Source organism: Leuciscus leuciscus, assembly GCF_965113295.1.
Source record: "Leuciscus leuciscus genome assembly, chromosome: 19".
NCBI lineage: Eukaryota > Metazoa > Chordata > Actinopteri > Cypriniformes > Leuciscidae > Leuciscus > Leuciscus leuciscus.
In genome coordinates this window covers 4822026-4845578 of record NC_138743.1, presented here as the reverse complement: position 1 = coordinate 4845578, position 23553 = coordinate 4822026, and the positions used below count along the sequence as shown (strand labels likewise).

Here is a 23553-nt window from a genome sequence, read left to right as displayed (position 1 = left end):
CTCCCAGCGACAGCTCCGCTGTAACACCAACACTCACAGCAGCGTTAACTTTTTTTATTTGATGCAAAGGTATTATAATACTAAGTATAGTGTTATAAATGTAAAATTAAAATTAAAAAATTAAAATATAAAAACCGTTGCAGGCTTTGCGATGCTCATGACCGTTAAACGCGTCATCACAGTCTGTGAAAATGGCGGCGCGCTCGCGATTAACGAACTACATTTCCCGCGTCTCTCCGTGGCGTGCGGCGTGACGTCAGCACGGCTGCTGTCAGTCAGACAAAGACAGTCAGTCAGTCAGTCAGGGCGAGTCTTCCTCACAACATCACATAAAATATCATCTTCATCACCTGACAGAGCGCATTAAATGATCTGCTGCGCTGAGATATTGTGTATTTTCCTCATTACAGGTAAGAAACGGGATCTTATGCCTGAGGACAGTCAGTTTTGTGCTGGCTCGTGCTAAGCTAACTAGCCGCCTGGATAATTTAGTTCGTTTTGTTTATCTTGTTAACAGCGCGCCTCGTGGTTTAATTTTAATCGGCATATGCATGTAGTTTAAATCGAGATAGGCTCGTTTACCTGTCTAGATAGTTTATAAAGTAATATAATCGCCAATTAATTAGTTATTTTGCCAGTTTTCCCAGTGTGAAAGTGCTGAACTCGTGTATTTATAGTATGCATATTCTTCATATGTACTATTGAATATTCATAAACAATCATGCGAATACCCCACTGAGATTTCTATATTTATATGTGCTGTTCTTTAAAACCCTTGTGGTGTATCTTTGCAGAGGTCAGGACACAAATGAGTCATGCAAAACTTGTTGTTTATATAGTTTGAAATACCCCATTTGAGTTACTTTATAAGCGCTTGTTTAATATGTTTAATGATATGTATTTCGTGTGCACGCTGGCTGTCTTTTTATAATGCTGGATAAGCAGTTATTTTTCATGCATAGGGATGAAGGGCGTAGATCTGTGCATTTATCACTATCATATGACATGCATTTAGAAAATATTCCTATTTTAAACACCGTCTGGGCTTTCTAATGCAATGCACAGATTTAAATGAACGTGATTTGTCAATAATCCTCATTGATCATGAGTTTTGCTGCATGGAGTTGTTCTGATCTGCATTCATAACTTGAGTTTCCAGTGTCTTGTCAGAGGATATGAGGAGCGTATAGACATGCATGGAAAAAGATTTCTTTCCTCTTGGGATACATCCTTTTGCATGCTACAATTTATAAAAAAAAAAACTCCTGGTTTTAAACTCTGGAGGTCATTTGCAACACTAAGCAAGTAAGTAAGCAGTTAAAATTAATTTGTCCCCTTTGTCAGTGTATATTAACTTGTGATGTTTTAGATATTGCAGGGTTTAAAGGTTAGATTTACATGTTTAAGTCTGTAAGCGTGCCAAACCATAACTCTCAAACTAGTTGCTGAAATGAATAATTTATTTACACACAGTTTAATATAACACGTACTCCTAATTGTTATTAGATTTTGGAAACGACAAAATGGAGAACATGGCTGATGTTGATCTGTTGTCAAAACAAACACATACGTTTTTTATAGTGCAAAAACCCACACGTTTTCCACCCTGCAGAATTGTGTTGCATTGAGTTATTAAACGAAAAGAATAAGGGCGCATGGATTCTCATGTGGGTTATTATTTAAAGCTTTCAGTGAACTCCTTTGACTTGTGCGCAAGTGCTCACCTTTCTGTGGTGGAGTTTGAGAGGGATTGACTCGTGACGGTCAAGGGAACACTGTGGTGACTAGTACAGATTACTGGTCTGGATTGGCACAGATTACTGGTCTGGATTGGTACAGATTTCTAGTCTGGTGGGCTCAGATAATCCACGGTATATGAAAACCCACAGAAGAAAACTGACCGTCATGGGGAAATCTCAGAGCCTAAATAAGATACACCGGTGTTTTGCCAGATTTAGTATTTTAATTCATTTTATAACTGTATAATTTATCTCTTTTAATTTCCCGTGCTTTCAGTTTGTGTCTTTTCTATGCAAAGCTCTATGAATTGCCATAGTGCGATTATTTTAATTCCTCTCTATGTAAAGCTTTTGAATAATAAGTGTTTTGAATTTTCCTTGCTTTTATTTTGTGATTGCTCTCTCTATGAATTGCCATAGTGTATGAAATGTGCTGCTATATAAATAAACTTGCCTTGCCTGGATGCAGTCAGATGAGCTGATGCACGTGTGCATGCGGTGCAGGTCTAAAGAGCCCTGCAGTGAACGCCTGCAGTGTTTAATGCTCCAGCGCAGGGTTTACGCGTTTGAGAGCGCCACACGAGCACTAATGCAGCAGGGCGTATGGGTGAAACCCCCCTGTCAGAGAGGGATCGCATGCATGACACACACTGGAAGGGCTTTTTCATGCAGTATCGCTTTCATTTTGCACACTCAATTTCTGTCTGAGTCAAAGCCTCACAGCGATGTATTTTTAGAAACCCGCCACGTTCCTATCTCAGACTTTTATAAGGATCATCTGAGATCTAAGTGGAAGCAATTATGCAGTACAAGAGCTCACTGAGCCCTTTTTTATTTATTTTTTTAGTGGCAAGTGCTTTGGCTCCAGCTGTGCACGGTTAACGGTTAACCTGTGCAAATATAGTAGGTCTGGAATAATGCCACATCGGTGAGGAATTTCACAGCAAACCAGCAGCGCAACTGGGATGGTTAAGTTATAGGAGTTACTAAGTTGCCACAAGGGCTCTGGGTCACCAGTTTGTTTTTAACCTTTCCGTCCATTTTTCATTTTTCCGGGAACTGTAGCATGAAGATAAAATAAAGTAGTCACGCATCTCTATTATTATTATTGCTCGTGTTACTTGACAGATAAAAAAATAGCAAAAAATGTTTTATAACATGCAGTTTATGTTCAGCATAAGCGAGAGCATGGTTAAAATGTAACCTGGTTGGCTAGTCATCCATTATTACCGCCTGGTATTAATAGACCCATGCATAACTATTAGCTTAATATAAAACCATGTGCTCTAGATTAGGAGGTTAAACAAAACATGCTCCATATTTGCATTCTGCGCTTTAATCTGGAGTTACATAAACTCCGTACTCATCCGTCATTGGGTGGTATGGTTTCCTTGACAACAGCGACAGTAATTGCTCGTGCTTGCTGATGAAAGCCGTCTTGGATAAACAGAATTTTAAGTAGGTCAGATGAATCCTGCTTTTATCATCATAACTCGACTGCCATGAGATGGCGGAACGCTTGAAATTATAATGGATTTGTCTTAAGATCTAAGTGAGTTGTGGGCTTTGTTCAGAATAGCGTATACTTCCTATTATTCTAGAAAGAAAATATGCAGTAGAAAGTCTATGGAAAACCAAAACACTTGATAAAAACTCGCAATGCATTCGACCTTCTGTTTCTAACGTTCAGAGTGAAACAAGTGACTCTTAACTCAGCTGTTACCTTGTTCAATAAGTACAATTCAGTAATTTGAGTGAGTCATTGCATTGATTCATAACATTTAAACAGTAACTAATGCCTTTAAGAATCATTTATAAATCTGTTTTATTAAAGAGATCCAGTGTCTAAAAGTCATTTCTTTTAAGTGTTCAAAGGTTCAGCAAAGATGCTCTTAAAGAGTCCGCATGATGACGGCAATTAGATTTAAAAATAGTTTTTATACTTATTAAGTTATGAATTTTATATAATAATAGGATTGTTTCTTCTTTAGGTTTAGTTTCAACATCATACATTATTTTTTTACTTCTAGACAACTCGTTTGAATGTGACGAGTGTTGCATATTAATGTTTGAAATATGTATTGTTGCATATTGTTCACTTTGCTTTTTTTAGTGCACCATATCATTTTTTTTGGGGGGTTTGTTTGTGGTTGACCAATATGGATTTTAAATAGCAAATGTATTTTCAATAATAATAATACATAAATATGTCCTATTTATTATTGTTTATGAAGTTAAAATAAGTATTACATTTTTTAAATAATTATTAACGCATTTAATGCACCGACCCAGACCTACGTAGTTCATCTTCCATTTCATAAAGTTGATTGTTGACTAACATGAAGCAGGGCAACGACTCACTGTGTGACAGAGCCTGTTAGAAAGCAGGTAGAATGACCCTAAAATTCAAGATATCAGGGCAAAAAATGCCCCGTATTAGTTTTTGTCTCGTATTTATATCATAATATATTAAGCAATATCACACGAGTAATGAGTGCAATATCACACGAGAGCTGTTTTTGTCCCAAATAGCACGAGTGCAAATGTGATATTGATTTTAAACACAATATTGTCCTCTTTTGCTAAATTTTAGGCTCAAAAATAATACCTATATAGTCAGAGCAGAACTGTTGTTTCCATATTAATAAAAAATAAACATTAAAGGCTATAGGCTATAGTTCACCCAAAAATGTAAATTCTGTCATAAACTCACCCTTGTAGCCTAAAAGGTCATGTGTAATTAATTCTATGTTGAAGCAAATAAAATAAAAATAAAAATTCTAAAGCTACTTATTGTAATGTCTATTTGATGCTTTTCTCATTTAACACAATAATGGCTTTAAATAATCTTTTGGGGGTAATTTCTGAGCCAAATTTGAGGTGAAAATTAATCGTGTAATAAATTAGATAAAACATTTTAATAGCTTGACAGCCCTAATATTTATGTATTTTATTATTATTTTAATACATTTGTGGCCATTTTAGTTGCAGTCTGGAGTCCTGAGTTGAATGATCCAGAAGCAACATCAGCTCCATTGTTTTTAATTTCTTGACTCATTGTTTGTTCAGAAAGCTTAAAGGGTTTGTTTAACCACTGGATGGACAATATAGGTTATGGCAATTTAATAAATCAAATAAGATGAACTTAGACGCTAACTGGATTCCACTCACTTAATCGTGGTAATGTCAATATTGTTGCATAATAATATTTCTTGTACCTTTTTTTTTAACGATAGGGAGCATGCAGTATGTACCACTACACAGTAAACAGTTCACAGACTCACAATGTATCTTCTTTTGTTTCTTCTCCTATAATGTCCATTCATGCACATGTATATTGAGCTACAAATCAGCATTAACGTTTGTTTCTGTGTCCCATCAGAATGTCTCACTACACAGATGAGCCACGCTTCACCATCGAACAGATCGACCTGCTCCAGAGACTGCGGCGCACAGGTATGACCAAACCTGAGATCGTGCACGCCCTGGACACCCTGGAGCGACTCGACCGCGAGCACGGGGACAAATTCGGCCGGCGCGGACCGTCGGACTCCAACGCCACCACCTCCAGCACTACACCCACCTCAAATAACACTAGCAGCGCCACTTTGGCAACTTCCTCCACCACTTCCACAGCGACGCAGACGCAGTTCCACGGTAACTTATCGCCATCGCCCAACAACAGTTATGCTACATCTCCGCCCGCCGTTTTACCTTCGCCGGTGTCTCTGGTCGCCATGGTCCAGAATGGGCGGGACGCTTTGGCGGCCACACCCAATGGGAAACTATCACCCAACCGTTGCCCGGTCAACAGTGCGGCGGCAATGAGGTCGTACGGGCTGGAGGGGTCAGAGGAGGACCTGGATATAGACGACAAGGTGGAGGAGCTCATGAGGTCAGTGCGGGTCAGGGTTATTATAGTTAACCTAAACTCAAAACATTAACAACATTTTCATACTGTAAATAAAATGAACGTTAACTGAACTAAAAATAAAATAAAATAAAAACTTAAACTTGCTTTATTTTAGCTAATTGCCAAAGCAACATTTTTATTTAGTCTAACTTTATTTACTTAAATAACTGAAAAACTTACTAACTTAAATGCAGACTATATATGATTTTATATTAAAAAAAAGTTCAAAATATTTATTATTGCTTTTTTTAACAATAGGGAATATACAGTATGTTCTACACAGTATTGTTTGTATTACTAGTGTTTGACCTATATGGATTTTAAATAATAAATAATAAAAGTTCTACATAATAATACAAAAATATATTTTTTATATATTTGCAGTCTAAAGCCCTGAGATGAATGAACCAAAAAAACAAAACAAAAACAAACGTATTTTATTCCAGCTATTTGTCAAAGCAACAGTCTTCCGGTTTATATTCCCACAGCATGAAGGAAAGATCTTACGGATTTATGAACGAACCGCTCATTTTAAAATCTCCCCGGTCTACTGATATTTGTTATAATATCCGCTTCAAACGTTACAATGATCATAAAACTTTCCTTAACTGGACAATAAGTAAATCCACTTCACCAGCGAATTACTCTTCGACAGCGATGCCATAGAAATACAGAGCAACCGCAAAAACAGAAGTTCAAACACATAAGTTATAAAGATGGCTGCACGCTTGTTTCTCTGCCGCATAAGGTCTATACTGCAAACTGAGAAACTATAATAGTATCTCAGTGGTACTAAAATATCTCTGGTGTGGGTCAAAACCAATTCAAACTCACTCTGAACCTGACCTGAATTTAACACTTATCAAATAGTGATTGTGTTTACCAGGTGTAAACAGAGTCATTTTGCTCTGAGACCATCTGCGATGAGTTTGATAATCTTCACATACGTCATGTGTGCAGGCGGGACAGCACCCTGGTGAAGGAGGAAATCAAAGCCTTTCTGGGCAACAGACGCATCTCTCAGGCTGTGGTGGCGCAGGTCACAGGTCAGTCCGTCATCACACTATTATACCAATTTGTAAAAACATGCAACAATTACAGTAATGCACACACAAAAATGGGGCTAGACATTGCACTGGAATCAACATTAAAATACACACAATTTCAGAAGAACAGCCACAAGCCAAAAACATTGGGATGGAACTATTACAAGGCAATAGAGAGCCTAAGTCCCGCCCCTCCGCTTCCGGCTCATGGGACCTTATTTCGGAAAAAATATGTATGGTAGTCAATGGCGAGAGACAACTTATCTTTTTATTCCATCTGAACTGTGCCCTGAATTACACATATGATGTTTGTCAATTTAAAAGATAATTATGAAAGTCAAGAAAGTCGCAGTTTGTCATAAAACAGAAGAGTAACATTTAGTTTTATGTGAAAATCGCTCAATGAACTACATCTCTCGTCTCGCACTATGTACGTATGTGTGCAGTCTGGTACAAAACACTCAGGCATGACGGCGTAACGTTACGATTATAACGTAAGACTATAGAAAAAATGACAGACGTTAGCTTCAGGAAAGTTAGCTTCATTCATTGAGAGCACCTTTTGGGTTTGTAGTCTTTGTAATTACGTATTTTCACAGTCTTATACCTCAACAGTTTTACATCAAACTGTGACTTTCTTGACTTTAAAATGTATCTTTTAAATTGAAAAACATCATGTTGTAATTCAGGGCACAATTTAAACGAGATAAAAATATTTGTTGTCTCTCGCCATTGACTACCATACAACATTTTTCCGAAATAAGGTCCCATGGTGGTCCACCGGAAGGGGAGGGACTTAGGCTCTCTATAAGGACTCATTATAAGGACATTTTCAAGTCTTGCTAATTTCAACATTCAAGCAATTTTAAGCGTTCAAGCACAAGAAGATGTGAAAGAGAACTCTATTCTTATAGATGATTTTTATAAGCGTATGCAGAAAGTCGCCTCATTACTTTTGCATTACACGTTCACATCAGAAATGTTAACATTTAACATCACATCAGAAATGTTGTTAAAATATGCAAATGATGCAATATCCGATTAAATATGCACTCATTTGCATAAAAAGCCAGAACAGAAATCTGAACATTGTACGAAGACAGGATCAGAAGGGGATTTTGGATATCTCTTTTTATCAACAACAACAAAAATACTGTCATACTCATCAAAATGTTAGATACTGTATACCAGGCAAATGATATATGAAGAAATCCCTCTGTAAAAACATTCAGAATAGAGACGCAAAAATCTACAGATTCAATCTGAGACGAAATCTACAGACGCAAATAGATAGTGTAATAAAATAAACACTTAAAAGTAGCCTGGAAAAGTAGCTGACTTCTAATCCGTCCAAATCGAGGCACCAATCAGAAACGTTGAGGCGGGCTTTACACGATGACAGATCCGTCCGATAAAGATGACGATTGACGAAGTAGTATGTCCCAAAGATTGCCTACTTTTTTGCTACACATTCAAAAGTAAATACCTTTTCTTCACAAAAAGAGTACATACTTTTATGGCGTAGTGTAACTTAGGCGAATTGGGACTCAGCATATGGCTTTACACGATGACGATCGCTCTGATTGGTTTTAGGTCTATCCAATTGTGCCCAGAGGCGTTTGAGCGACGTCCGTTGGTGACGCCCCTTTGGAAATGAGTTATTAATGAAGCTTTGCCAGACCATAACTCAGTTACCACTGAGAATGGTCTGGTTTTAACCAGGCTAACTTAAAAGTGTATTTTGGATGTTTCTTTCCACTAGTCTAAAAGTGGAGCCCAAAATCTAAATTATAGCCCAAAATCTAACAATTGACCAGTGCCTGGTATTAGTATTAATTTATATTTAAATTATACAGTGAAGTATTGAAAAAAAACACAATACTTTGGTAGAAAAAAAAAGAAGAAAAAACCTTAGCAATGGCGCAACACCTATAAAACTGATGGTTCCGGTCCATGATTCTGATTGGTTGAGCCGCGTTTGAAGCCATTGTAAATGACTCTACAAACATACACCTGTGACCTCATTACTTCAGTATTACTGTGCCACTGCGTAAATAAATATTTTAATGGACTAGCTGTTTTATAAAAGCAATAAGCCCTGTGAAGCCGTGGTTTACAGTCAACTTAGAACGGCTAAGGACAGTGTAGAGCAGAGATTGGGGCGTTTGCTTTATTTGTACAAGCGAAGTCTAAATGATTGTCTGTGTGTAATTGACAGCATGTCACAGATGATGTTTTGAAACTGGAATATACTATACTATATACAGTACAGGCCAAAAGTTTGGACACATTACTATTTTTAATGTTTTTGAAAGAAGTTTCTTCTGCTCATCAAGCCTGCATTTATTTGATCAAAAATACAGAAGAAAAATGTAATATTGTGATATATTATTACAATTTAAAATAATTGGTTTTCAATTTATTATACTTTAAATTATCATTTATTTCTGTGATGCAAAGCTGAATTTTCAGGATCGTTACTCCAGTCTATCACATGATCCTTTAGAAAACATTCTAATATGATGATTCATTATCAAAGTTGGAAACAGTTCTGCTGCTTAATATTTTTTCATAACCTGTGATACTTTTTTAGGATACTTTGATGATAAAAAATTTTTAAAAAGCAGCAAATGTTTTAAAAATAGAAATCTTTTGTAACAACAATATACACGACTGGTCAGTAATTTGGGGTCAGTAATTTTTTTTCTTTCTTTTTATGAAATAAATCAATACTCTTATTCAGCAAGGATGTGTTAAATTGATAAAAAGTGATAGTAAAGAATATTTATATTATTAGAAAATATATTTTTATTTAGAATAAATGTAGTTCTTTTTAACCTTTTATTCATCAAATATATTAGGCAGCAGAACTGTGTCCAACACTCATAATAAACCAGAATATTAGAATGATTTCTAAAGGATCATGTGATAGACTGGAGTAATGATGCTGAAAATTCAGCTTTGCGTCACAGAAATACATTTTAATTTAAAGTATAATAAATTAAAAACCAATTATTTTAAATTGTAATAATATATCACAATATTACTTTTTTTTCTGTATTTTTGATCAAATAAATACAGGCTTGATGAGCTGAAGAAACGTCTTTCAAAAACATTAAAAAATAGTAATGTGTCCAAACTTTTGGCCTGTACTGTATATAGAATATAATATACTATATATAATGTCCTAAACAGGTGTGATGTGGCAAGAGATAAATCTCTTCAATTTCAATCTGAGTTTTTGTTCCCGAAGAACCACAACTGCAACAAACGTCTAGATCGATTGATCTTTTTCCACGTAGCTTTATATTAAACACGACGTCCTGATTAACTACGATTTTGTGGCTTCACAAAGAAGCAGAACAATAATGTGCAATAGATTTAATCATAATTACTAAACAGAAATAGAATTATGAATGTTCTGTGTGAGATGGGCTGTCGTTTGGTCATTATTCTGAGCGTTCTTTCATCGACCAGTGCATTAATTTGTTATTGATTTGTGATGTCTTTCTCTGTCAGGCATCAGTCAGAGCAGAATCTCTCACTGGCTCCTCCAGCAGGGCTCAGATCTCAGCGAACAGAAGAAACGAGCTTTCTACCGCTGGTACCAGCTTGAGAAGACCACGCCAGGTTAACAAACTTCACTCGCTTTGAGTTTACTGTAGGTTGGTAGATCCACAAAGATAAGGTTGAATCCAAGTACAGGCTGAATTGTTTATGTACACTGAGGGTTTGAGGGGTTTTTTTTTTGCAAGAAATTAATACTTTTTTTGGCCAAGGATGCATTAAATTGATCAAAAGTGGCAGAAAAAGACATTTATAATGTTACAAAAGATTTCAATTTTAAATAAATGCTGTTCTTTTGAACTTTCCATTTATCAAAGAATCCTGTTTTCAACATTGATAATAATCAGAAATATTTCTCGAGCAGCAAATCCTCATATTAGAATGATTTCTGAAGGATCATGTGACACTAAAGACTGGAGTAATGATGCTGAAAAAATATTCAGCTTTGATCACTAGAATAAATGAAGTTTTAAAATATATTCAAATAGATAATAGCTGTTTTTACTGTATTTTTGATCAAATAAATGCAGCTTTGGTGAGCAGAAGAGACTTCTTTCAAAAAAAAAAAAAAAACCTTACATGTATATTTTCAGGTGCCACACTAAATATGCGACCCACACCTGTATCTCTGGATGAGATGGAGTGGCGTCAGACTCCGCCCCCCATAAGCTCCGCCCCCGGGAGCTTTCGTCTGCGCAGAGGCAGTCGGTTCACCTGGAGGAAGGAATGTCTTGCTGTGATGGAGAGGTGAGAGAGAGAGAGAGAAGGCGCGTGATGCTGTAGTTATCACGCGCCTTCTAAAATTCCATTACAGATTTGCGCAAAACTTTTGCGATTTTTTTTTTCTTCTTTTTTTTTCTTAATGTCGACAAAAAACGATTGCGAAATGACGGCGTTTCCATTAACCGATGTTATGTGACAAACTTCATTTTTTCAATAAGAATTGTATTTCTTCATTATGCAATCTATCTATCTATCTGAAAATAATTACATACATTTTTAGAATATAATATATAATTGAACATTTTAAATGTGCAAAAATATATTTTAAAATGTAATTCAGTAATTGAAAACATTAATCAAGTCACTATGTATGAACAGCATTTTTAATAAAAATAAATAAATAATAATCTTTATTTTTAGATGTCTGTAGCATAACTGACTGTATTAAGTACTTGCAGAACTGGACATTTTTTAGAAATTCAAGTAAAGAATTTCGTTTCCATTACAGATTTATTTATTATAATATAATTTTTTTTTTATTCTAAATGTCGACAAAAAACTATTGCGAAATGACGGTGTTTCCATTAACCGATGTTATGCGACTAAAACTTCATTTTTTCTCGCGCGATACGTAAAATATTCCAAAAACCACGGCAACGGACGCTGGTAGGTTTATGTACTATATCTCAGCCACTGCACTGGCCATTATTATTAATATGTGTGTGTTTTCCAAGCATTAATGGTAAGAAACGACCCTTATTATACTTGTGAGCGGCACATATGAGGTGTTTCTGGGTGTTTCTCCCTCATTTCTGCTTCGAGGTCTTGATTGTGGCATTTATTTGAGGTTTAGAATCCATTATTCCTGTAATTCTTTTGTCTTATATGAATTTATTAAAGAACTCTGTCTCGTATTCTGTCCAAACACACCGCGTCATCTACGTCAGGTGACCTGGAAATGCACAAAAACTGTTTCAATTGCAGTTTTGCGAAATATTTCTTTTTCGAACTGCCTGAAAAACCTCCTCATGCGAGCGGAAAAACTTTTTTGCGAAATTGACGTGTTTCCATTGGGCGTATTATCAATTCGCAATTTCAATTTGCGCAATTTGAAGGGTAATGGAAACAGAGAGAGAGAGAGAGAGAAATGTCTGAAAAACTGTCAATCTTAGAGGTCTCAATATCATTTCAAATTAGGAATAAAATAAGACAACAACAGTATAATAAAATTCCCTTATTTAACTCAAATCATGCCAACAAACAGGCTGTTCTAGCAAACTATAGGTGGTTTATAGTTTAGAAAGGGAAGCTATCCGTCTGAAATAATCTATTTTGTTCTCTCCTCAGTTATTTCAGTGATAATCAATATCCAGATGAAGCCAAACGAGAGGAGATCGCCAACGCCTGCAATGCTGTTATTCAGAAACCAGGTAGAAACGCTGGAGTGTCTGAATCTGCACAGCTGTGTTACTGTAGTTCATTTGTAATGCAACAGATAAATGTCACAGTTGCATTTTTATTCTTGCAATCATCTCTGACCTTTCAGTGTTGTTTTTCCTGCCCAGGGAAGAAGTTGTCTGATTTGGAAAGAGTAACGTCCTTAAAAGTCTACAACTGGTTTGCCAATCGACGCAAAGAGATCAAGAGGAGGGCAAATATTGGTAATGTGTTTTACTTGATTTATATTAGTTTTAGCATAATTGAAATGCTTTTATAGTTTTTATTAATATTTTTAATCTGTATTTTTTATTATAATAATACATTTTAAAAAGTAATAGAATTTTTTTTTGTGTGTTTTTGTCATTATCTTTTTCTTTAAATGTCGATATAGTTTTATTCATTTGATTTTATTTCAGTTTTATATGAGAAATGTTTCTTTGACAAGTAGAAATAATAAATGCAAAAAATTATAATAAAAATGCGTTTAAAAACAAAACAAAATTATTATTATGTTTATTTTATTTCAAGTAATGGAATTTTAAAAACAATTTTAGTTAACTATAATAACCCTGATTTATATGTCGTAAAAGACATTTGAAATGACTTAATTGTCTTAACGAGGAAACTTGGTCAAATGAGTCAGGATTCATTTGCTGATATTCGTTTGTTGTGGTCATTTAGTGGTTTTTAAAGAGTTTCAGATGTTTCATGACAGGGTCTTTTTTCCAAGAAGCCACGATTCTGGAAAGCCACGGGATAGATGTGCAGAGTCCTGGAGGACACTCCAACAGTGACGACATCGACGCTAACGACTACAACGAACAGGTGAGAGAATCAAACGGCTCGGATTCATCATCTAACACAATTGCTAGAGCTGATCTTCACTCAGATTTCTTTACAGGGTTGTGATGTCACCTATTTTGAAAAGAGAAGCTTGAACAAACCTTTTGGTTACTACCGTCTGGAGCCCACCTCGCCAACACAGGTAATCACATGAAAACATGAAGCACAACACACACACACTTTTATACGTGCAAATAATCAAAGCTCAAGTTACATGAAAACACTCCTAAAGAAAGTCTTAAAGGTACAGAAGCAAAAAACAAGCTTGTTGAATTCTAAGGGTCAGAGAGTGCGAGTAAAAAAATGGCCTCAAATTAAATTAAGATTTAAAGCCGTTTTTGAAATATGCTGTTTGGAAGTTAGTCGGACAGACACAGCAACAAACGTGTAGCCAATCAGCATTAGCCTGTACATTAGATGTATGACGATGGAGGAGAGAGAACGAGCAAGAGAGAGATTTGAACTGAAGAATGACTGCAGAAATGGAGATGAGACAATACAAAAGAGAAAAGCTCAGAAGAAATCACTGGAAAATAATGGGTTATGTCTGGGCAAGAGCATTAATATTAGAAACGATGCCCAGCGCTGGAGAGAGCGAAGCTGGAAGGCCGTGGGTGTGTTGCTTGGATTCGCTCCACATGTGAGTAACACTGGGTTTGAGTGTCATTGTGTTTCTGGAGCTGCTGTGCTGTTGGCAACTAACAACCAACTCTTGTTTGTAATTACCATTGTGTACTGTACGTTCATTTTTTGTGCTTCCTTGTCATTCGTTCATCATATGCGCTTTATCTTTTGTGAAGCATTCTGCTATGATAAACAAACATCCACTCCTGGATTGCGTGCGTAATGGCCAGTTAGTCTGACGACTGCTAGTGAATGTGGTGTTTAGCATTATTGTTAGTGCACTCGCCTCGCTCGCAGGGGGATCGGGGTTCGAGACCGAGTCAGAGCAGGGCTGTTAGGATTGGAGTGTGAGTTTTAGAGGCGGAGCAATGAAGAAGGGGGGGTTTGTTTGGGTTGATTTCAAACATCAACATTGGCCAACAGCATATTTCAAAAACGACTTACCCCACCTTTAAAGGGATGGTTCGGAGTAAATTCAACCTAGGGTCCTTTGCACCATGACCTCGAGCCAAACACCCCCGGCCAAGCCTTTTTTCCCTTGGTCGAACATTATTAAAGTTAGAGCTTATTTAGAGATATCAGCCGAATGGCTTAGTGCAGGCGCTAATGGATCCAAGGTTGTATCTCGTAAATTACCCCACTAATAATGCCCGAAATGGTTCCAAACCTCTACAGTAGGACAAATAGGTTCTGTACTCATAAAACGAGGCATTGGAAAGTTTGTAAGTACATCAGGAGTTTATTTAAATAACACTTGCCTGATGGCTAATGCTACCGCTAACTCGCACGTCGACGTCACTTCCGTGATTTAGGAAAAGCCCGTTTTGCAACAATTATTAGTTAACACTAAGTTGTCAACACTTCAGAGAAAATAATATAAATTCACTAGCTTTTCCCTTACACTTGTGAGTTTTGCAAAGGACTTTTACGGGCTTTTCCCAAACCACTGAAGTGACGTCGACGTCCGGGTTAGCGGTAGCATGAGCCATCAGGCAAGTGTTATTTAAATAAACTCCTGATGTACTTACAAACTTTCCAATGCCTCGTTTTATGAGTACAGAACCTATTTGTCCTACTGTAGAGGTTTGGAACCATTTCGGGCATTATTAGTGGGGTAATTTACGAGATACAACCTTGGATCCATTAGCGCCTGCACTAAACCATCCGGCTGATATCTCTAAATAAGCTCTAACTTTAATAATGTTCGACCAATGGAAAAAAGGCTTCTGGGGGGGGGTGTTTGGCTCGAGGTCATGGTGCAAAGTACCCTAGGTTGAATTTACTCCGAACCATCCCTTCAACATACATGTACATTTATGGGGCTAAAAATAAATCCATCCATCCATACACTGATGAGTCAAAACATTATGACCACCTGCCTAATACGCTGTTGGTCCTCCATGTGCTGCTAAAGCTCCGTCCTGCCCAGGCATGAACTCTACAAGAGGCTGAAGGTGTCCTGTGGTCTCTGGCACCGAGGCTTTAGCAGCAGATCCTTCAAGTCCTGTAGTTTGTGGTGGAGCCGCTGTGGATTGAACTTGTTGGACACAGATGCTCAACTGGATTAAGATCTGGAGAATTTGGAGGCCAGAGCAACACCTTGAACTCTTCATCATGTTCCTCAAACCCTTCCTGAACAATGTGTGCAGTGTGATAGTGTGCTTTATCCTGCTGAAAGAGGCCACTTCCACCAGACAACACCATTATTGACGCAGGAGCGACACACAACCTTGCCGTTTCAGAGATAATCTGACTCGGTCGCCTTGCCATAACAATCTGGCCCTTGTCAAAGTCTCTCAGATCTTTATTCCTGCCCATTTCTCCTGCATCCGACACAGTGATTACAGGAACTGATTGTTTACTTTCCAATCTAATCTATCCGGACCTTAATATGTGGCCTTGTTAGGAGATGATCAACAATATTCGCTTCACCTTGACTGGTCATAATGTTTTGGCTCATCGCTGTATAATAATATGTAAACATTTATGTTGGATCACAAAACCAGTCACATGTCGCACGGGTATATTTGTGGCAATAGCCAACAATACATTGTATGGGTCAAAATTATTGATTTTTCTTTTATGCCAAAAATCATTAGGATATTAAGTCAAGATCATGTTCCATGAAGATATTTTGTAAATTTCCTACCGTAAATATATAAAACACTTATTTCTGTGAGTGAATGCAGCACAATCATGAACATAAATGCACAACTTTAAAGGACATTTTCTCAATGTTTAGATTTTTTTGCACCCTCAGATTCCAGATGTTCAATAGTTGTATCTCGGCCAAATATTGTCCTATCATAACAAACCACACATCGATGACAAAGCTCATGTGATGTATAAATCTCAATTTAAAAAACAAAATTACCAATGTGACTGGTTTTGTTGTCCAGGGTCACATATTACATAGATATAATTTTGACCAATGCAAGTGCTAATCAGTATTAAATACCAATATATTGTTTAAAAACAAAGGTTACAATGAAATGTAGTATTTTGGTAAAGCAAAATGTGATATTTACATTTTAGCCTACTATAAAAAAATAAAAAAAAGACATTTAATATTTTTGTAACCTGATATTGAACGTTCTCTGCCGCAGTTGCTAATTCACGTACTTGTCTCTTTAAGGATGACGCCGGCAATCACGCAGACCACCAGGACCCCATCTCTCTCGCCGTGGAGATGGCAGCTGTCAATCACAGCATCCTCGCCCTGTCCCGTCCGGGAGCCGTGGCCAGTGAAATCAAAACAGAGGCACTGGATGATGACTGAGCAAGACTGCAGGACGATGAGAATCAACGTGTGGATGTTCGCAGACGTGTTCATGGGGCAACGACCAAATCAGCGCTCTGTCTCAAGCTTTTTAGATTCTAATATCGCCTGCCATCAACACTCCTGCTGAACCACTAAACAAACCCAGAGTAAATGACAAGTGGAAGGTTGTTCCTACGGCCTCCCGAACCCTTGCAGAGAAGCTGACCCAAACCTCATACCTCATATTCCAGTAACTCGTCTAATGTTCGTGTGCTTCCCTGTCTCTGTGCTCCAGTAACTCTCATCGCCTCGCTCTCACGGATAAGCTCAAGGCAGATCGCTCAGGAGAGAGAGGTGAGTCTGATAGCAAAAAGACGTTTTCAAACGGCAAAGCTGTACTTTATTTCCGCTCTGGATCCATGACGAACTCTTCCATTCCCACTACAGACGCTCTCAGCTAACTGCTTTAATGTGTCTACTTTCCTTTCCTGATGCCATTTCATCAAACAGCAATTGGGTGAATCTCATGAAAAAGGTCAAGAACACATTTCACCACAAATGAAAGGGAGAGAAAATACTAAATATAGACTTTGCACAGAATAAACAAAGTTTTGAGGACCGCTAAGATTGTTTTTAGCATATTTTAAGGCCAAATTTAATTACTGTAATGTGGGGGAAAATATACTTAAATTTAAAAGCATTTTTCCTACTTTTTAAATGCAGATTTAAAATAAATTTAAATAAACCACAATTTTGAGGGAAAATGTGCATAACTGACATAAAAATTCCTTTTGATTTGCAGGTGAAATTTATCTAGGATTTATTTTAATTTTTTTGAGATTCACCCAAATGCATTAGAATGAACTTGTATGTGCAACGGGGGGAAAAACTGAATTCTAAATCATAGTGAAACTTGAAAGAAATGGTTAAATAACCGCCAAAGCGCGCAAAGTTATTCTGTGCAAAAGCTCAAGTCTCCCAGACTCTAAATGAACCTGCAAAGAGAGACTCCAGTCGGCAGACCGCTAGCTTCCGTTACGTCCAGCATTACCCACAGTCAATTAGCATTACAGCATTATTCTTATGTTTGTATTTATTTAACGTTCATGTTTTTATTTACGTGCAAAGAGTCGAGACCGAAGCATCTGTTCTCATTGTGTTTAGATACTTAGATCTAAAGATGTCAACGTGAAATATCATTCCTCTAAAATGTTTGGCTCAAGGTGACAAGCAGTCAGAACTCCAGTGCATAAATGACGCTGCGTCCACAAGGCTTTATTATTATTATCATCATTATTATTATTATTATTGTGAAATGACATCAGAATTTCACAGTGTTCAAGAGAGACTGACTAATAAATGTTTCCTCTGCTGCCTCGGAGATTCTGAGAGTCTGAACTCTCATCTAACATAAGCTTGGTTCCAAAATGTAGATTAATGTATTCAGAAAAGGTTCTAAAAGAACTTTATTCACTCGCTGGGCTTCATTTATTTTATAAAAAGAAAAACGAGCAGAACAAATAATTTCGCAGAACCATTCTTGCGTAAATGATCTCAAACTCGCAGCGATGGGTTTTAAAGTCATTCTTACATAAACGTAGTAGCGGCTCTTGGTCGTAACTTTAGGTAGGGCAGATTCTGGGTCTTAGCGCTAGTTTATGATAAACATTTTGTAAGCTTTATATATATTCTAAATCGCTGAACACGTCAGAAACACTTTTGGCAGAATTCTAATGCCCTTGCGTTATTCAGCTTAGGTTGGCGCTCTAATGATGATTAAAAGACATGACAAACGCATAGAATGTCATCTTAGAATTGCCTTAATGTAGTATGTATTACCTCAGAATGTTGCAAGTTGTGTAGGACTTCCGGTGAGGAACACAAATGTCTATTCTCAGAACAAACACAACGGAACTACTGTATAGAAAAGCTATTCACATGACTGTTTAAATGATTTATACTTTCATTAGTCTGATATGCTACTTCACATAAGAAGAACAGACATGCCCCAACTAGTTACTGACCCGATGCAGACACATATCTGAAGTGACTGATATCATCTTGTTCTGGAGCAAGGTTTATGTAAGGTCACGTGGAAATAAGTGGGACAGTTTGAATCCTGCCTCAATTGTTCTCGATGAGAGCGCGCTGCAGTTCCATTTGTCACCACAGATTTACATTGGGAAAACTGTGGGGGCGCTGTTGAGGCTCCGAGACCGGCTGCCCTGCTTAGTATCATAAATACATGCGCTACATTTTAAAGGGATACTCCTCCGTTTTTTCATATTAAACTATGTTATTCCCTTAACTAAGACGAGTTGATACATACCTCTCTCGTCTCAGTGCGTGCACTCAATCGCTCTGGCGCGCGGCGACACTTTGATAGCACTTAGCTTAGCCCAGTATATTCATTAGGAACCAAACAGAGATGAAGTTGGAAGCGACCAAACACATCAACGTTTTCCCTATTTAAATACAGTTACACGAGTAGTTACACGACCAAGTATGGTGACAAAATAAAACGTGGCGCTTTTCTAAGCGGGTTAAAAAGGACTACTATAATGTATGGCGGAATAGCGCTTGAAGTTGGAAGCACTTCGACTCTCTAGGGAAAACGTGGAGGTGTTTGGTCGCTTCTAACTTCATCTCTGTTTGGATCCTAATGAATGAACTGGGCTAAGCTAAGTGCTATCAAAGTGTCGCCGCGCGCCAGAGCGATTGAGTGCACGCACTGAGACGAGAGAGGTGTGTATCAACTCGTCTTAGTTAAGGGAATAACAGTTTAATATGAACAAACGGTGGAGTGTTCCTTTAATATATCACGCTCACTTTACGACTTAAAATAGTCTTGAAAATCGGAAAAAATATTTGTTGCAGAATGCTGAACACATTTACAATTTATTGTTAATTCAGTGTATGGAGGTCCATGTTTGGATGAATATTTCGGTGCATAAATAAACTCTAAACGATGATTACGCAAGAATGATTTTGACAGAAATTCGTTCTGCTCGTGACATGAATGAGGCCCTGATTTTATGTATCCTTCCCTCTATCTTCCCGTGTACAATTGTTCAATTGATATTTATGAAATGTCAATTTTTGTTGAATATTAATTCAAGATTCTTTTAATTTGATTGTTTTACACAGTTTCTGTGTTATGTTCAGAGCAGTCTCCTGAAGCGTGTCTGATTCAGATGAAGCACCCCCTTCACTTAAGAAACTCACCATTTTATTTGCCAATTTTTTTTTAACACATTGTATTTCAATTTGTTGAATTTGAACATTGCAGCGATACACAAACAAATAGTCTTTCTATTGCTGTAATGTTTAAATGACCTTTTACAGTTGTATGTATAGAACAAGAAAGAAAAAACTGAAAAGGATGGAAACTTCCTTGTTCATGGTTGTGTGTCATTAGAGCCTCTTGAAACTTTAAAAACACATGATAAAATGTGCCAAACTGCAGTATGACGTCATGTATTGACGTTTCCATTATCTCACAGTGACATACTACGAATGACTCGTTCGGTTGTCTCAAGTGTTTGATTCCAGAGCAACGAACGGTTTTATTCTGTGAACCCATAACGTAACCCTGCTGGTTTATAGGGGGTGCTTTCCATTTAGTTCTTCAGAGTGCATTTTCATACGTCTATAAACGGCTTATAAAAGCAACTATATAAATAAGCAGAATACAGTAACTATGAATTGAAAGATTGTTTGAATCAAATAATTCTATGATTTCAAAAGCATTCTGTTCTGAATCATCTGTATCTCCATTTAAGAATTTAGTGCCTTTTTTGGACAGTAGACTGTTCTGTAAGTATACTATAGTATATATATATGAACTTTTTGTACAGTTTCTTTGTTTAAAATGACTTTTTTTAAAACTTGTGTTTATTTTAGTACTTTATCTTCTGGGAAATAAAGGTATATTGATGATCAAGCATGTGATTTTATTCTTTCATGACTGTTTTAAGAGTTTAAAGTGTGTGTGTGTATATATGTATATGTATATATATATATATATATATAAATCTTTCACCATTTCATGCAGAAATAAAGGTGGCATGATAATAAAATAAGTTTATTACTCTCACCATTGCAATATAAAATCCTCAACATTATTATTTTTGTCATTACGTTGATCTGCAAAATAAATTAAATAACAATCTGTTGATAAATTACTCAATCAAAAAGAAAATAATAATAATAATAGAAAGGTACCAAACCAAAGAAAAAAAAAAACAGAACTAATTCACCATAATAACACTAAAAACAATCATTTATGAATAAAACTGTGGCACTTTTAATCTCCACAGGTGAAATCCTCTCACATATATATATACTGTAAAATTATGAATTGAAACGCTCAGTGAATCCATCAGTATCCTTATTTTTCCAGGTAACGTTATCCAACACAAGCACATACTCCCTGACACTGGGTCCAGATAAACAGGGCACTTTGTTATATTAAAAAACATTTAAAAAAAAATTATAATAATACCTAAAATACTGCTTATAGAGGCTGGAAATACACCTCAAAACATGGGCCAGGCACTAAGTAGTGTACAGTAGATATGCATTAGTACATCAAATTGCAGTTCCACCAGTGTAGTGTTTCGGTGTCGTACCAGTACTGTTGCTGCACCAGAAAGTCCTCAGTCAGTACACGGACATCAACCTCAGCTAACCCAAGATTTCCTGTTCTCCCCCTTGCGTACTCCAGCCTCTCCTTTGGCCATCGCTGTAAGGGCTGCCAAGTTGGGACTAGATCCCGAGAGGTTCTGCTTGCGTTTCTGCCTCGACCTTTTAGCGGTGCCCGTTGCTTTCGTGACCCGATCCGCTCTCACGAGAACGCCATAACCAGGGTTGCAGTGGAAGTACTGGCGTCCGCCGACCGAACCGTCGTTTTTACCTAGAAATGAAGAGCATAAAGTATATAAAGTACCATATTTAGTGGTGCATGCATACGAGAGGAGAACATTTGAACAGTAAATACAGTTTTGTGGCTCTTTAATGTGTCTGACAGATCACTGTCTAGACAGTGTAGAGCCTCAGATAAAGCTGCTCGTGAACCGATCATCTCTTGCTTCTAGTTAATTTATAGCATCAAATAAACATGAATTAACATAAGGAGTGTTGTTTTAACCGCGGAAAGACGTCAATCCACACCGTTTCTCAAGTTCAAATCCTCCAACGTACATCTATAGATGGGTTTCCGTTTCTCGAATTACCCATTATCCTCTGCGGCGCGCCGCCATGTTGTGTGTCAAAACTGTCAGTAAGCCACTGGGAGACACGGCTCATTCACTGTGCTGCATGAATAGAAAGCCAGTTAATATAAAGTATTTTTGACTCTTTTGTGTTGAGATAACGATGACAAATTCCTCCAAACCTGGCGACAATGTGAAGGTTATTTACAGGGACACATTAGACGATGTTTGCAAGGCAAGATATGATGAGAAATTGAGTTATATCGATGGAAAGGATCCTTACACAATGTCGAAAGAGGACTGGTTATGTAGGCTAATCCTGCGGCGTACCCCGATATTCAGGAAATGGACATTGCCAAGAATCTCATCCACACCGTTAGTGCGTGACGAATTAAGAGGAAGAAAGTCTCTGGAAGCATACAATTATTTTGTTAGAATGTGCGAGTTAAAATTTTATGTGGTCGCATTTGTGCGAGTGCATGGTCATGTACTACTCAGTTAAATTCACGCATGAATTCTCCTGCATTGAACTTGTTTTAGCGCCCGCCAAAGTCTTATTTGATCGGTGAGTAATGTAGATGAACTGGGCGCATGTTTAACTGAAAGAACGAGCAGAGAAAGAGAGAGAGAGCCGGTCGCGCGCGCGCGCTCTCTTCGGAGCCAGGCGAAAGTGTAAACAAGACTTCACCGTCTCCAAACTAAAGGCCAATTTATACTTCTGCGTCGGGTTCGCGTAGAAGGTACGGCGTAGCATACGCATTGACGTGTACCATACGTCGTACCCTTCGCCGTACCCTGACGCGCACCTCCTCAAAAATGTAACTACGCGTCGCGGCGACGCGGACCGCAAGATCTGTGATTGGTCGGCTGGATAGCATCGCGTTTCCTCCTACGCATTTCCGGAATGATCTTCTGCACTCTGCACCGCCCGCCCGCCATTTTTAAATTCCGAAGATCAGTGAAGAGCCATGGAAACAGACCAAGTGACCGAGATTGCTTGAAGAAGTGCGGAAATACAGCCATCTGTATGACTCCTTCAGTCGCCATTGCTCGTAGAAACCTAAACTCAAAACAGCCGCGAGGAATGTAAACACAGTGGAACTGGAACATTAAAACCCACCCGCGCCAACTAGCGTTTCGGCGGTGTAACTGCAGAGCAACACAGACATTCGCAGAAGTATAAATGCTCACGACGGCGTCGCCTACGTGCGTACCCTACGACGTACACTACGGCGTACACTCGACGCAGAAGTATAAATTGGCCTTAAGCGCGGTCTTGCTCTCTCTCCCTCGTGGAAAAGTTAGTCTGGAGCCCTGCATTGACGGTTCACATCGCTGTAGCCAGGCGGCTGATATCTGCACAGCCCTTATTATACGGTACATTTAGACTCAGTGTCAAGACAACACCATCTGGGTAAAACAACAACAACACAACGCTCCCAACTAATTTAGTGTAGGAGAGAGCTGGAGAGCAGAGGCACGGAGCGATGTGCTCCGGGTGTAGCCTCTGCCTCGACCAGCTGATGTGGCCACAGAGAAAATGATGAAGGTGGACAATCGTCAGAGTGTGCTTCTGCCCAGCCAACACCTCTCAAGGGCTGTGTCGATAGTAGCCGACTGGGAACAGCGATTTGACAGGCCGATGAGAGCTAGCGCATTTAGCTAGCCCATCTTGGAAATTATT

General features: G+C 37.9%; 2 protein-coding genes across 11 annotated transcripts in view; one reads left to right on the top strand and one right to left on the bottom strand.

The window, feature by feature from the left end:
- The first annotated feature begins 207 nt into the window (after positions 1-207).
- On the top strand, positions 208-20875 carry hmbox1b (homeobox containing 1 b). Of its 4 annotated transcripts, none has more exons than XM_082147250.1 (10): positions 208-410; positions 5122-5634; positions 6613-6698; positions 10218-10328; positions 10859-11012; positions 12336-12418; positions 12554-12649; positions 13144-13253; positions 13330-13413; positions 16531-20875. In XM_082147250.1, exons 2-10 carry the CDS (start codon positions 5123-5125, stop codon positions 16672-16674), a joined length of 1380 nt encoding a protein of 459 aa, XP_082003376.1. In that variant the 5' UTR covers positions 208-410; position 5122; the 3' UTR covers positions 16675-20875. The 4 variants fall into 4 exon arrangements, with proteins under 4 accessions (XP_082003376.1, XP_082003375.1, XP_082003374.1 ...); XM_082147249.1 differs by lacking the exon at positions 208-410 and adding an exon at positions 418-1305 and having other exon boundaries at positions 13162-13253; XM_082147248.1 differs by lacking the exon at positions 208-410 and adding an exon at positions 418-1305 and having other exon boundaries at positions 13159-13253.
- The window catches only part of kif13bb (kinesin family member 13Bb), a 43488-nt gene continuing 40659 nt past the window's right edge, over positions 20725-23553 (bottom strand). For all 7 annotated transcript variants that reach the window (XM_082147114.1, XM_082147112.1, XM_082147109.1 and 4 more), the window contains one exon: positions 20725-21571. In XM_082147114.1, coding sequence (XP_082003240.1) covers positions 21339-21571 — 233 coding nt within the window. In that variant the 3' untranslated portion in view covers positions 20725-21338. The remainder of the gene's footprint in view (positions 21572-23553) is intronic.